Source organism: Perognathus longimembris, chromosome 6, assembly GCF_023159225.1.
Source record: "Perognathus longimembris pacificus isolate PPM17 chromosome 6, ASM2315922v1, whole genome shotgun sequence".
Taxonomy (NCBI): Eukaryota; Metazoa; Chordata; class Mammalia; order Rodentia; family Heteromyidae; genus Perognathus; species Perognathus longimembris.
Genome location: NC_063166.1, coordinates 77,492,983 through 77,508,374, shown reverse-complemented (window position 1 = coordinate 77,508,374; position 15,392 = coordinate 77,492,983). Strand labels below are relative to the sequence as shown.

Here is a 15,392-nt window from a genome sequence, read left to right as displayed (position 1 = left end):
AAGGTGGTTCCCACATAGCACGGCCTAGCCTTCCCTCTGACCCCGCTTAGGGCATGCTGCTCCCCTTCCCAAGGGTGGGGCCTCTTTCCTTCCTGGTGAATCCAGGCTGCCCATACCACACTTTGGTCCACAGTATGAGGAAGAGGAGGTGATGTTCTAATCATCCAGCCGGTCCCCCCAGCGAGCTGGCCATTCCCTGTCTTTTCCTCGGATGGACACCTGTGCCATGCTACATGGAAGCTGGCCACACTCCTAGAGGCATCAGCGTGGAGGGGATGGAGGTACCCCAGTCTGGCGTGCCCACAGCCTCCTTGGGTGTCTTGGCTACTTGGCTAGGCACAGCTGCCCAAGCAGAAAAAAACACCCTGCTGAGCTCTGAAAGCCTAGATGGGAGAAAGGACACACTGTTGTGGTTTTAAGCTACTAAGCCTCCCAGGTGGTGTGTTACACAGCAACAGCTGACTCAAGCACAGGAACAGTTTCTGTTTCTTCCCTCATGGCCCTCCATCATCCCCAGGGGTGTCCATTGTGGGGTCCCAGGTGGCAAAGACCGCCTGAGGTGCGTGGCATCTGCACTTTTTGGGTCTCCCTCACTGCCCTGGCAGAGGAAGTGGGCACAGCCCGGGCTGGAGAGGAAGCCCAGGCTGCGGAGTAGGAGCCTTCCTCCCCAGCCCTGAGCTTGGAGGAACCATGAGCCTTCCTCCCTGGCCTGGGCTGGGAGGAACCGGGCTCCCCCCTCCTGGGGGGCAACGGATTGTGAGCAACGAGACCCATTCCATCATAGAATCAGAGGTGCCAGCTGGGCGCTGGTGGCTCATACCTGTCATCCTAGCTACTCAGGAGGCTGTGATCTGAGGATCGTGGTTCAAAGCCAGCCTAGCCAAGAAAGCCCGTGAAACTCTTATCTCCATCTAGCCACCCAAAAGTCAGAAGTGGAGATGTGGCTCAAGTGGTAGAGCACCAGCCTGAAGTGAAAAAGCTGAGGGACAGAACCCAGGCCCCCGAGTTCAAGCCCCAGTATTGGAGTGCATGCACGTGCACGTGTGCATACACACATACGTACACACACTTGTGCGTACACCGGAAGCATTTTTTTTTATTTGTTTATTAATTGAACACAAAATTTTTTACAAGGTGTGGTGCAAAAAGGGTACAGTTATATAGTAGGGCAGTGTGTACATTTCTTGTGATATCTTATGTCCTGTTTTTCTATCCCTTCTCTAGGTCAGGTAGACATATATACAATATACAATGTATCAAGAACATATACAGTATTCACATACTTGGTCTCTACTGTCTCTCTGTCTCCCTTTGTTAACAGTCATATATCAGGGAGATCATGCCCCTTTGTTTTCTGTGTTCTAGGCTTGTCTCGCTCAACATTATTTGTTCGAGTTCTGACCATTTCCCTGCGAATAACAATATTTCACCATTCCTAATCGCTATGTAGTATTCCATTGTGTATAAGTACCATATTTTTTGAATCTATTCGTCTGTGGAGGGGCATCTGGGTTGTTTCCATATTTTGGCTATTGTGAATTGTGCCGCGATAAACACGGAAGCATTTATTTTTAATTAAGAATGTGATCATTTGCTCCCCCAGGGAACTTCTGTGTTCGTTGTGACTAGTGTAAATGGCGCCCTACAACCCTTTTCTCCATTGCTGAGTTTTCTAGCGTTTCTTGCTTGCGCTGGGCTGGCGCCCTGCTCACTTTATTCCCAGCCGGGCTCCTCGCAGCCACCTCCTCGCTCCGAGCCTCAGTTTCCTGTCCTAAGCTGTGGAGTGGGGACCCAGGAGCTCAGCCCCTCAGGCTCAAGGCCTACCAGGAAGCCCATCGTACAGCTTGTGTTCGGATCACTTAGTTGAGGCTAAACTATGGGGGTGTAAGAAGAGACAAATCTATTATGATGTCTTCCCTGGGGGTCGGGGCGATGGCGGGCAGCTGGGAGAAGGGCTTGGTTTGAAAGCAATAAAGTCAATTTGGTATGGTCTGCTGGGTTGTTTGGAGATCTTTGAAAGAGATACAGTGTGGCTGGGCAGGGGGTGGCGGGTTCTGTTTACACAGGAAAGAGGACAGCATGACCTTCGCTGGCTGCCGCTGCCTCTTCACGGTGAACTTGGCCAGGTCCATACTGCCCGGGCCACCGCGTCGTCAACTGAGACTAATTGGAGCCAGCTGAGCTTGGGGGCTCCGCTGCCCTCTCTTGCTTGGGTGGTTTCTGCTTGTGCCAAGCCCAGCCATCTTGGGGACAGAGTGCTTGTCCCTGAGTCTCCTAATGCTCAGCCAGGAGCCCAGGGAAAGGATGCTGAGGTTGCAAGTTCAAGCCCCAGTTAAGTCCTAGCGAAGGTGGCTCTATTTGGGGAGGTGAGATAAAGATGGGGTCACAGAGGGGCCCTTGGAGAAGGGAAAGAGGTGGAGTGAGGCGTCTACAGACCTGAGGGACACAAGGGGGTGGGGGAGCCATTAAGGGCTGGGGGGGTACTGGGGGGGCGCTAGGGAGGCACCAGCTCTTGTATCTGAGGGACAATCGCTCCTGTATCTGAAGAAGCGGAGGCAGGAGGTGACATACTTTGCCCCTCGGTGCCCGTGGCGCTGGCTGGCCAAGGGGAGATGCGGTCTTGATACCCCAGGGAGAGAGGCAAAGCCTCTGCCACAGCAAATCCTACGGACTTAAGACTCAGCCGGCCCTGGCCCACACCCCTAATCAGGGCCCAGAACTGGGGTTCTCACAACTGGTAAGAAACTCAGGTGTCTGGCTTTCTGTGCAATGCTAGGAAATCAGCAGACATAGAGGGAGTATGCATGGGAAACACCCCCAAACCTACTGTTCAGTGGAAACTATAAAGGTCCATTCACAAAGCAAGGCACACACCAAAATATTGAGTTTGGAAAACTCCAAAAGCAGAGGACACACACACACACACACACACACACACACACACACACTGCAGAGGTATGCACTGATACTACTGATGCGATTTAAGTAAATACATGAATTAGCGCTCAGCGTTCTGAAGAGGCTGCAGATCTGGCTGACTGTGGAGGACACAGAAGTTGGGGGGAGGGAGGTTGCAGGGTGAGAAGTTGGGGCCCCAGGGCAGCGGGCCCCCTCTGATCTACTTATTTGCTCAGAGGAGGCAAATTGTGCAAGCCACAGCCAAGCTTCAGTCCTGGAGGCTGCTTGCCTCTGGGTGGAGTTGTGGTGTCTGTCTGTGCCTCTGTCTTAACATATAGCTCTCTAGTTGAGGCTATTTCTCCTCCTCTTGCTGAGCCCCTTAATTATCCTTTTCAATCCTGAATAGAAGCTGGCCCGCTGGGGGCTGAGCCACCCTCCCCCCCCCCCACGCCCCTCGCCCCGCTCCACTTGGATGAGCTTGTGGTTTGGGGTATTTTTTTTAATGGTCGGTTGTGTTCTTCTTCCCCCCTCCTGGTTATTAGCAGGTGTTAGAGGGGTTTATTCGGATGCTTTTCCACACAGGTTGCAGGTGCAGACTTTGGCACAGCTCAATTCTTATTCCCTTGAAATATTAGAAACAAAAATGATAAAGCCAGCAGTGGTGCTCACACCTGTAATCCTAGCTACTCAGAAGCTGAGGTCTGAGAATGAGGTTTGAAGCTGGCACGGGCAGGAAAGTCTGTGAGACTCATCTCCAATTAAGCACCAAAAAGCCAGACATGGAGCAGTGGCTCAGGTGGTAGAGCACTAGCCTTGAGCAAACAAATGAAACAGTACCCAGGCCTAGAGTTCAAGCTCCAGAACCAGTACACACACACACACACACACACACACACACACACACACGTGCTACAATTTTCTCAATGGAGTCAGTAACAGTCCTGGACACAGGCATTGACTCCACTGATTTCAGCACAGAAGAGGAGGTAGGAGGAGGGAGGGCCAGGGCAAAAGAGGAGCTATGTCTAGAAGAGGGCTTGCTTTCTGTCCCTGCATACCTGTTGGCCCTCACCGCCCCCATCCCCAGAGCAGCCACTGGGTCTCTGCCCTGTCACAATGGCTTCCAGGTGTTCCCCAGACAAAAACCCCAAAGCCTTGTCCCCAAGCCCACCAGCTCTGCCAGGACTTGTACCCTCATCCGTATCCCCTGTCCCCTGTTCCCCCAATCACAAGGCTTCCTGTCGCTGGGCCCTCCCAGATCCTGGCCGGTTCTTCCTGACTGACAGCTCCACTGTCCACTCAGAGACCTGCTGTCCTTCAGCCCCCTTCCTTCATCTCCCAGCTGGTAGCTGATGGCTGTCATTTGTCCAACTCCTCACAGTCATGTTCCTCCAACACAAACACTGATGCTCAAACACCAAGTGACCATCGTTGCAGACAGGGAACAGAGGGCAAATGAGGTCCCCCTGGGAGAGGACAAGGCACCCGAGACCTTTGTCCCTGTGCACGCAGAGGGAGAGGCAGGTGATAAGCAGCCCAGAACAGCATCATCAGCATCCTCCATCACGGACAAACCTCCACCGATCTCACCTCCAGCCCCCAGGCTCTTAGCAAATGGGGCTATGCATTTGTGACACAGGTAGAGTGAATACAGTGTGTGCAAGCACACGTGTGTGTGTCCTCTCACTGGCATGTGAATTACATACAGACCAGACTTGACCCTCAGCTCAGGGCTGGCTTGTGTGGCTGGCACCAGTCTGAGCCACCAGCATCGGGTTGAAGGTTAGGTTTTAATACCAGGACCCTAAAGCACAGTATCTGGTGAACCCAGGCCCACCTCCTCCCTTACTTTTGCCACCATGCTGCACCAGCAGACAGCTCTGCCCATTCAGCTATCCACAGAGCCATGTGCAGCTTGGATGGAGAACTGAGGCCCTCCAGATCTAGAACATTCTCTAGGTCCTTTATGGAAAATGCCTCCCGGCTTCTGTCCTACACATTAGCCTAAGATATCACAAATGGGAAATTAGTTTGTTGAGGCTTTTAACAAGCATTGTTCTTTGTAAGAATGCTAGTGTAATGTGTTTTATCAGAATAGCACTGTCACACTATCATCTATACCTATTATTTATCTATCTAGCATCTGTCTGTCATTTATATCTATTACCTGTCTGTCAACTATCATCTCTATCTGTTTTATCTATCCTATCTATTTCTCTGTATGTCTTTGAGATAGGGTTTCATTATGTAGCCCAGGCTGGCCTTGAACCCTCCATCCTCCTGAGAACTGAGATGAAAGGCATGTACTACCCATCCTAGACTGTGACGGAGAGGTCCGCTGTGCCCTGGGCACGTCTGTTCTCGGCCCCTGGTGTGTAGTAGCGACTCTCTCACTTCCTGCGGAGACAGGAGTCATATGAACACACGACCCCACCTGTTCTCCACACAGCATGAAGACCCCAACAACAGCTGCTCCACTTCCTCGAAGGATGGGGCAAAAGGCCGCCCCGCCCCAGGGGCTTAGCTCTCCACCTCCGCCCACTTCTGCCGGCACAGCCGGGACTGGAGGCCTGCGGTCTGGGGCCAGGGCTCCGGGATCGGCTGCTGCCTGCAGGTGACCTTTCCATGGTCAGCCGGGGCAGGTGGGCTAGAGGGGGGAGAGCGACATCCCTCTTCTCATGAGGAAGGACACCACTCCTGTCCTGAGCCCCCCACAAACCCTAACACCCCCCCCCCAAGGCTCCAAATACCACAGCCTGAGGGGCCGAGGGGAGTGTGGGTCAGAGGTTAATGCCTGCCGGCCCCCTGCTCTTCCCTCCCCAGCATTAACCCCGTTCACAGCTGGCTTTGGGCTCCCATAGAGCTGTCCATGCCCCTAACCACCTTTATAGGGCAAACTGATGAACACCCAACAAAAGGACAAAGTCAGTTTCTTGGCTGGCCTCATTTCAGGCGCCCCCGGCCCACAGCGCAGGCGCAAGGCCCACGGCCAGACCCCATGGCGCAGGCGCAGGCGCAGGGCCCAGACCTCACAGCGCAGGCGCAGGGCTCGGCCTCCAAGGCGCAGGCGCAGGCGCAGGCGCAGGGCCCAGACACCCGCTCTCCCCGCCCCCCCCAATGCACAGGCGCACAGCTTCACCATCGCTGCAGGGAGTTGTACCCCACGGTGCTGCTTAGCTGTGGCGAACTGAACCCCAAATGACCCCCAGCTGACTCTCAGGCTCTTTAGTGCTGTCACTCCCTGTGGCTTTAGGAGACCATTGCACAACCAGAACAGACCATCCCCATGACCTTCCAGTGTCCTCCAGGAGGAAGTTTGCGCCCAGGCAGCCAGCTGCCAGCACATCCCGCGGTGACCCCAGCTGGGCCGGGCAGGGCCAGGGGGTGACCCGAGTTAGGAGCCCTGCGGCCAGGCTGGCTCCTGCCTTGGCTGCCCCAGGAGGCCGAGGCCTGATCCTGACCATCGTGGCCTGGATGACACGGAGAAGTGGCCCCAACCCTGCCACTCCGGTGACCTGGTGGCAGGCCTCACTGATGAGAACAGCTCCAGATGAGCGCCCACAGGGTCCATGCACATGTGCGCACACACACACACACAGACACACACACACACACACACACACACAGAAGTTACTGTGCGGCTTGTGACGTGCTCTTGTCGTTCGTGGCCAGGCCCCATGCCTCAGTTAAGAAAACATAAACCAGAGTTGGGCACCAGTGGCTCGCAGATACAATCCTAGCTACTCAGGAGGCTGAGATCAAATACCGTGCACCTAGGAAAATCCATGAGACGATGTCCAATTCAGTACCGAATAAAATGAAATCCCACAAAACAGAATTAGAGCTTGTGGTTCAAGTGGCAGAGTGCTTGTAAAACGGCTCAGGGATAGTGTGCAGGTCCTGAGTTCAAGTTCCAGTGGTACAACTCTTGTCTTCCTCACAAAAAGAGGAAGTAAGGAAGTAAGGGAGGGAGGTCCCTTCCTCCCTCTCCCCTTCCTCCACCTTCCTCCCTTCTTCCTAATTGGAAGCTGTAGATCCACTGATCTAAGGAGCTCAAGGAACCCAGAGTTCCATGAAGGAAATGGCACTGGAGCACAACATGGGGATAAAACCCACACTAAAGAGAAACTTAAAGCAAATGAAACCACCTAACCAGGGATCTCAGCCCCGTGCCATCTCCTTACGCATGACTCAAGGGTGAACAGGCTGTTGTCATGGTAACAGGTGACATGACAGACTGATGATAATCCACTTATATTTGCAGAAAGAAGTTCCGCATGGGTTCACAGGAACTATGCCTAGTAGTTAATTGCGGGGGCTTGGAGACTGCAGAGGGGGGCTGGGTGCAGGCCTGCAGCTGGGCAGTAAGAGAAAGATTTCTATAGATGTTTGGGGGGTTTCACCCGCTAAATTAATGTGAAAGAGGAGTAAAGTTTAATGAGTATTATTAGCAGTGACATGTATGGGAAGGGGGGAAAACCGGAAGGTGACCGGCTAGAGGGCAGGCATGGAGCTTCCTTTTGAGGTAATAAGAACCTCAAAAAATTAGTGGTGGTGGTGAATACATCCCCAACGATGGAACTGAGCACTTTAAAAGAGTGAAGCGCATAGCCGGTCAACTATGTCAGTAAAAAGTAAGTTACAGCTGGGCACCTGTGATCCATGTCTGGAAGTCGGGCTACTCAGGAGGCTGAGAACTGAGGTTGGAGGTTTGAAGCCAGCCCAGGCACAAAGATCCCTGAGACTTAACTCCAACTAACCAGCATAAAGTTGGAGGTGAGCCAGACGCCAGTGGCTCATTTCTGTCATCCTAGCTATTCAGCAGGCGAAGATCTGAGGATCACAGTTCACAGCCAGCCAGGGCAGGAAAGTCCGTGAGACTCTTATCTCCAATTAATCACCAGAAAACTGGAAGTAGTGCTGTGGCTCAAAGTGGTAGAGTGCTAGCCTTGAACAGGCCCCAAGCCCCATCACCAACAACAACAAAAAAGTTGGAAGTGGAGCTATCTGTGGCTCTCAAGCAGTAGAGCACCAGTCTTGAGTGAAAAAGTCAAGTGAGAGGTCCTGAATTGAAACCCCAGTACTGGCATGAAAGAAAAGAAAAAAGGAACAAGAAAGAAAAGAAGGGAAAGAAGGAAGAGGGGAGAGGAAGAAGGAAGGAAGAGGAAAGGAAATTTAAACAGAAAAAGAAAAGTAAGGAAAAGAGGTCTACTGTAAAAACAAGGATTCAAAGATTTTTGTTTATTTTTGTTGGGGTGTGGGGCTTGAACTCTGAGCCTGGGTGCTGTTCCTGAGCTCATCAGCTTGAGGCAAGTGCTCTACCACTGGAGCCACAGCGCCACTTCCAGTTTTCTGGTGGCTCGTTGGAGATAAGAGTCTCACGGACTTTCCTGCCCAGGCTGGCTCTGAACTGCGATCCTCAGATCTCAGCCTCCTGAGTAAGTAGGATGACAGGCCCGAGCCACCGGCGCCTGGTTGGATTCCAAGATTTTTAACACAGGAAGAGACTGAATGCATTACATCCGGGCTCCTTGGCAGGTGTAAGGTGGAGGGAGGGCCTCTCAGAAACTCTACCGCCTTCAAGAGTCAAAGTAATCTGCAGTGAATCTGGCAGGACTTCCTTCCCCTCCACAGCCCGCACCCATCACTCCCCCCCGACCTGACCATGACCTTCCCCGGGCCCTCTTTTTCCTCATGGAGCATTCATTAGCCCTAGAGCTGTAGAACACAGGCCAGAAGCGGGTGGCCACTTGTCCAATGACACATGGCTTACCAGCACCAGAGATAGTACTTCATAAATCGGACACAAATTTACTTCATAAACTCAACACAAACTAACCTGGGAGGTGTGCAGCTGAGATCCCCAGTTGTAAACACCACTTCTAGAACTTTGGGTTTTCTTTTCTCCCCGTGGTCCTGGGGTTTAAACTTGGGGCCTTGCCCTTGGTAAGCAGACACTCTACCACTGGCCCAGGGTCAGTTTGCAACTTTCTGAAACCCCCTCTAATGCTCCCGAAAGGGTTCCCTCCCCACCCCCCCCCCCCACCAAACTCCAGGTTTGCTACCTCTCCTCTGTGGTGCTTTAACTCAGCGAACCTGATCCTGCCTCAGGGCCTTTGCACTTGCTGTCCTTGCCTGGACTGCCAGTCCTCCGCCCCCCCACATGGCTCGCCAGGCTCTCCATGAGAGTACTGTCAATCCTCATGCCTCCTCTGGTCATGCCAGGATGACACCAGGACTGTGTCATTCACATACTTTTTGGAAAGTGTCTCCCTGAGGAAACTGACTTCAGTGGCTGCCGGGCCCCAGTGCCTAAAAAACCTGGTGCTCAGCAAATAATATAAAACAACGAGTGAATGAATGAATGAGCGAATGGTAAGTTGGCTATGCAATTCGTGTCCCTGTGTGTAGCTGGGGAGGGGAGGCGCGTTAGAATCGGGGAGTTCAGACTCCAGCCTTAGAAGCTCAGTTTCTACTCAACCCTCAAAGGCAAGGTCAAGTTCAAAGTCCTCGCAAGCCTTTACTTCAGGGACTGGTGTGGAAACTCACTCCTTGCTTAAAGATGAGCTTTTACCCTCCCGCATTCCGGAAAGCTACGGTCGGGGAGACTGAGGAGGCGGGAGATGGCAGGGCCCAGGCACCGGCTTTGTGCCAACCCGGGGGTTACGACTAACCCTCCCAAGGGAAATGCCAGGGCGTGCTTGTTCTTCCTTTTGTGCCAGAACTGAGGCTTGAACTCAGGACCTCCCACTCCCGCCTAGCTTTTCCCACTCAAGGCTAATGAGCTGCTGCAGGAGCCAGGCACGCTCGCTGCCACTGCCCTTGCAGAAGGGAAGCCCCGCGTCCTGCCACGGGGCAAACCGGCCATTCTCGGTCCACCGCATTGGAGGTCTGCAGTCAGCGTGTTTGCTCTGCGCCAGCGAGGGAGACGGAGACCCCTCGGCTGCGCGATGGGGAGCGGGCTTCCGCCCTGGGGTGGGTGGGGGTGCCGGGGAGGCTGGCGGGCCACAGCCCACACTGACTGACCGTGCATCTGGTAGGCGTACGGGCCCTGTCCGGCAGGCGTGGTGCTGAAGCTGGAGCCGTAGCTGAGGAAGCCGCCCTGGCTGGGGGAATGGTTCAGGCTGTCTTCAGTCTTGATGCCTGCGAGGGAGGAAGGAGAGGCGCTGAGGAGACGCAGCAGAGCCCAGGGGCCCCGCAGCTTCCTCGGCTTTCTATCCAGGGTGGCCTGAGAGCCCAGCTTACCCTGCAGGCACATTCTTCTTTGCCTATGCATGCATGCACGTGTGTGTGTATGTACGTATGTATATATGTATGTATGTTTCTATCTATCTATCTATCTATCTATCTTTGGTGATACTAGGGTTTGAATCCAAGGAAGGTCTCATGCTTGTTCAATGGGTGCTCCACCACCTGAACCACGACTCCAACCCTACTTTTGTTGAGTGTGTGTGTGTGTGTGTGTGTGTGTGTGTGTGTGTGTGTGTGTACTGAAGCTTGAACTCATGGCATTGGGCTCTTGCTTGACTTTTTCCCCCAAGGTGAACACTCGACCACCCTCCACTTTTGGTTTTTGCTGGTTAACTAGAGTCTTTCCAGATTGGGTTTGCATCACGATCCTCAGATCTCAGCCTCCGGAGTAGCTAGGATTACAGGCGTGAGCCACCAGCATCCGGCTTCCCTATTTGCTTTGGAAATAGTCTCATTATGTAGCTTAGACTGCTCTTGAGCTGACTACTCTTGCCTCAGCCTCCGGAGTGCTGGGATTATTGACATGTACCACCATGCCCAGCTCAGAGGTTGAGTTGTAACTACAGACACAGCAGGCTTGAGTTCTGGAGGGAGGAGACACAGCAGAGAGCAGAAGAACACAGTGTGGCTGGGCCGCACAATGCCCTCTGGGTGGCAGGAGACATGGCATGTCACCCCAGGCCCTTGGCACGCTCAGTACTCTGCTGCACACACTAACACAACCCTCCAACACAACTGAAGTGTGGGGGCTCCATGTACGGTGCAAAGAGAAACATATCCTGCCCAGTTCTGTACAAAAAAACAGTTTGCTGATCCTGATTTAGGGAAAGAAATGTGCTGGGCACCAGGGGCTCACGCCTATAATCCCAGCTACTCAGGAGGCTGAGATCTGAGGATCACAGTTCAAAGCCAGCCCAGGCAGAAAAGATTCTTTTCTCCAGTAAATCGCCAAAAAGCGAGAAGCACAACTCTAGCTAGCCTTGGGCAAAGAAACCCTCAGGGACAGTGTCCAGGTTCTGAGATCAAGCCCCAGTACCGGGACGCGTGTGCGCACATGCATACACACACACACACACACACACACACACACACACACAACACAGGGAATGACCAACTTCCATGGCAGAGCAAGCTAATCTACAGAGATCTATGGGTATCTCAGAGTTCTTTGGGAAGCTGGGTAGTCATCTCACCTGCTATTATCTAGACCTAGCCATGTGGTGTGGACACCTGGCTTCTGATGATCTGTTGTCAATCCCCTGCCCCGAGAATTTCCTGTGGGCTGGGCCCTGGGAGCACTTCATACAGGTAGGGGTCCAGGAGCCAAATCTGTCCCCTTGCTTATTTTGTATAAATAAAGTTTTATTGAAACACAGACATACAGACACTGGCTGGCTGCTTTCATGTTACCAGGCCTGGAAAGTGGGAAGAGACCATGATGGCCTGCCAAGGTTGGGAAGTCCTTATTATCAGCCCCTTTACTTTTGATAGCCCTGATTTTATTCAGTCCTCCCGGCCCCCTGTGGGGAGTTAGAATTAGTATTACTTCCATTGTATGAGCAAGCAAATTGAGGTCCAGGGTTTCTGGGCCGGCACAGGGCAAGGATGGGACAGGAATTTCAGGCCGTGCACTCTAATCTCCTGCGATCAGACGCTTCAAGAGTCACCCACACAATGAAATCGCTCTGTGCCAAGCGCATTTCCATCTGTGGCCATGCTGTCTGGGAACAGGGCTAGCTTCTGCTTTGATGTGAAAAATAATCCAGCCGCTCTGCGCCGGGCTCTCGGCCAGGCGGGGGAAGGCTCTGGAGACTGCCCAGGAGAGGGCACAATCAGCGGGGCACGCACACCTGCTAGGCCAGGTCTGTCGTAGGTAATCCCCCGGGGTTTATGGGGTACACGTCACCGCAGTGGGGAGCAGTGCTGGGGGCTCAGACTCTGGGGTGAAACGTCATTGCTTCCTCCCTGATGCTGGGCGACCTGGACGAGGTGTTTCCCCTCTCTGGGCCTCGGGGAGGGTAATGGCGCGGCCTTCTTGGTCGCGCTGCGGTGGGGATTAGAGTCCTTAGAGGACGAGAGGCAGACGGAGGGACAGGAAGTCAACCCAGGTGACCCCTGTCCAGTCACCTTCCCGCTGGGGTCGCCCTGGGTTCCCTCTGGCTTCTGCCTGCTCCCTGCCCTGCCCTCCACCGGCCCTGCTCCAGGCCTCCGGTCCTCCCATCACTTCTCCCCTGCAGCAGTGGCCCAGGACATGTCTGAAAACCTAACTAGCGCATGGCAGCGGCTCCCACGCTGCCAATGGAACAAACGCCACAGCGTCCCCGCGGCTTCCTAACCTCCCACACGCCCCAGCCACTGATCTCCTTGGCTCTGCGCCCCCCCATTCCTGCCCTCCCGGGGTGCCCTCCACCAGGGTGTGCCCCTCCCGTGCCAGCCAACGGTCGCCTCTCCACCTCTCCCTCTCAGATCAGTTGGCGGCTATTCTTCTATTTTGTTGGAAGCGGGGTCTTGAGCATGCTGGGAAAGTGTTCCACCACTAAGCCCCCCCACCCCCACCAAGGCCTAAGCTGCTCATTTAAAGGCCAGATCCTGGCCCTGGATTCAGAAACGAGACTTCTCTGCTATTGTTGGGATCTTTGACCATCTCATATATATATACATCAGGGCTTGGGACTAAAAAAAACTTTAAGCACGTATTCATTTGACAGGCACTGGTGGCTCATGCCTGTAATCCTAGCTACTCGGGAAACTGAAATCTGAGAATCACAGTTCAAGGCCAGCCTGTCCACAAACATTTGGGAGACTCTTATTCCCAATTAACAATGAGAGAGAGAGAGAGAGAGAGAGAGAGAGAGAGAGAGAGAGAGAGAGAATCCAGAAGTAGAGCTGTGGTTCAAATGGTAGAGAACCAGTTTTGAGTAAATAAAGCTAACGGACAGTGCCCAGGCACTGGGTTCAAGCCCCAATACTGTCACAAAACAAAACTGTCTTTCCCTCCCTCCCTCCCTCCCTCCCTTGCTTTCCTCCTTCCCTCCCTCCCTCCCTTTCTCTCTCTCTCTATGTGTATAAATATAATATACCCATAATGTGTATATATACATAATTATACACATGCACACACACATTTTGTGTGTGAGGGGTTGCAAACTCCCATCTTCCTGGGACCAACAGATAATCTCAGGCCACCATGGGCCGGGTGGGGGCTGAGGCAAACAGAAGCTGGTGTTGAAGCACAGCCCTGCCCTAGGCTGTGCCTGACGCTGAGTTTGGGTTCTTTGCTCCCTGCTCATCTACTTAAAAACACGGAGAGTGTGAACTAATAATAAACATTTGTCATGCCCAAACTGGCAAGCGATTTTGAAAATACAAGCTATATTTTAGAAGCTAAAGAAACACAGGGGCCACGTCCCCCATCGTCCTTCCAGCCTGGATTCTGTCCAGCCTCCATTCTGGACTAGAAGCAGCAGGAAGGCAGCCTGGTGTCCTCGGCCCCCTGTGCGTCTATGTGTGGCCCAGCTCTAAATGAACAGTTGAATTGTGAATGAATGGGTAAATTATGAATGAAGGAACGAGTTGTGAATGAATGGGTGAATTGTGAATGAAGGAATGAATTGTGAATGCACCAACGACTAGAGCGGAGTACAGAGGAAGAAGGGAAGAAAGGAAAGACAAGGTTCAGATTCTGCACCGAAGCGACTCCAGACAGATGAGATGAGTAAGTGATTTTCGGGGGGAGCAGGGGACCGAGGCCGGGAGAAGCGAGGCTTGCTATCTCCCTATCCTGCATTCCTCCTGGACACCATGGGTGGGGTCTGTTTTGAGGGCGCTGCAGCATGGGGGTGTTAAGGCTATCTTTGCCATCACAGTGGAAGCCCCCGCTGGAGACAGAAACCCACACATAGGGGAACAGAGGCTGACTGATAACCATTGCGTGAGCGCCTAGATCCATCCCTGCCTGAAGCCTGAAGTACCATACACATTTCCAGCTATGTAGGTAAGAAACTCCCTAGTTTCCCTAAGCTGATTAGTGTCGGGCTCTCTCCTTTGAGAGATGACCCCGTACGTAACCACAGCTTCCAGCCCCATGGTTCTCCCCGGGATTGCTGGCCGGGGAGGATGGCGACCGAGCCGGGGCTTGGCGGGTACTCACTGTAAGAAGGGATCCCGTAGGCTTGTACTGGAGGTGGGTAGGCTGCGTAGGGCGGAGCCTGCTGGATGCTGGCGCTGTACTGCGTCTGCCCATAGGCCGCCATGGCTGGTTGGGGCTGGCTGGGGAGGACCGGGGGGCACGTTCTGCATGGAAGGAGAGAGGGTTGAGCAGCCCGGCCCGGCCCAGCACGCCTTCTCCCGGATCCCCCGATCACCACCACCACCACCACCGCTTGTCCTTAGTTTACTGCTGTGGCACAGAGACCATTTCTGTGGTCATCAAGCAATGGTTTAGGTCCCGCCTCCGGCTGCCGGGGGCCCCATCCGTCACGGAGCTCCTGACCGTCTGTCTGGTTCTACTGGGGGTGCGGTCTGGGGCGCTGGCTGCCATCCTTTCTCTGTCCTCTCACTGGGAAGTGGGCTGGAGCAGGGTGGCCGTGGCCGATGGCAGCCAGGGTGGCAGAGAGGTGGGCCTCACTGTTACTGCTGAGGGCAGCGTGGTCCTGGGGGGGCGGGGCGGGGAGGGACAGTGTCTCTGGGGACCCATGGGGAGGCCAGGGAGGTCACACAGTCTGAGTGTCACTTCTCTGAGGTGCTTAGGACCGCACGTGTTTTGGATTGGGGACATTTTTCAGATTTATTTTTCTTCTCTAATTTCCGTGCTGGGGATTGAACCCGGGGCCTCAGTCGATAGGCAGGTGCTCCACCGTTTAAGCCAGGCAGGATCTCACATTTTGCCAAGGCTAGCACCGACAGTGATCACGCCACCTCTGCCCTCTGAAGGGGGATGACAGGCGTGCACCACCGTGCTCAAGGGGGCACAGTCGGGGGGGGTGGGTGGAGAATCGGGCCCCCTACCTCACCCCTGCAGGCGTCCCATGAGGCAGGAACAAACCTAGACATGGAGGGCCCGGGGGCCTCTGGAAGGGCCTAGACCCCTCCACGAGGCTGCTCGGGAGCCCAGCGGCCAGGCCAGGCCACTGTCTGCGCCAGCGATCGCCCCTCACTGGAGCCTGGCTTTACACTAGAGGCCCGGCCCCTGGCTTTCCGTGACAGCCGCCCAGCACTGGCACCCCAAGAGCTGCAAGACACAA

At 54.0% G+C, this 15,392-nt stretch overlaps 1 protein-coding gene across 1 annotated transcript in view; it reads right to left on the bottom strand.

The window, feature by feature from the left end:
• The window catches only part of Eya2 (EYA transcriptional coactivator and phosphatase 2), a 98,236-nt gene that overhangs the window by 43,067 nt on the left and 39,777 nt on the right, over nt 1-15,392 (bottom strand). Inside the window, exons 3-4 of the mRNA XM_048349581.1 lie at nt 14,300-14,442; nt 9,925-10,041 (exon numbers count right to left, since the gene is read on the bottom strand). Coding sequence (XP_048205538.1) covers nt 9,925-10,041; nt 14,300-14,402 — 220 coding nt within the window. The 5' untranslated portion in view covers nt 14,403-14,442. The remainder of the gene's footprint in view (nt 1-9,924; nt 10,042-14,299; nt 14,443-15,392) is intronic.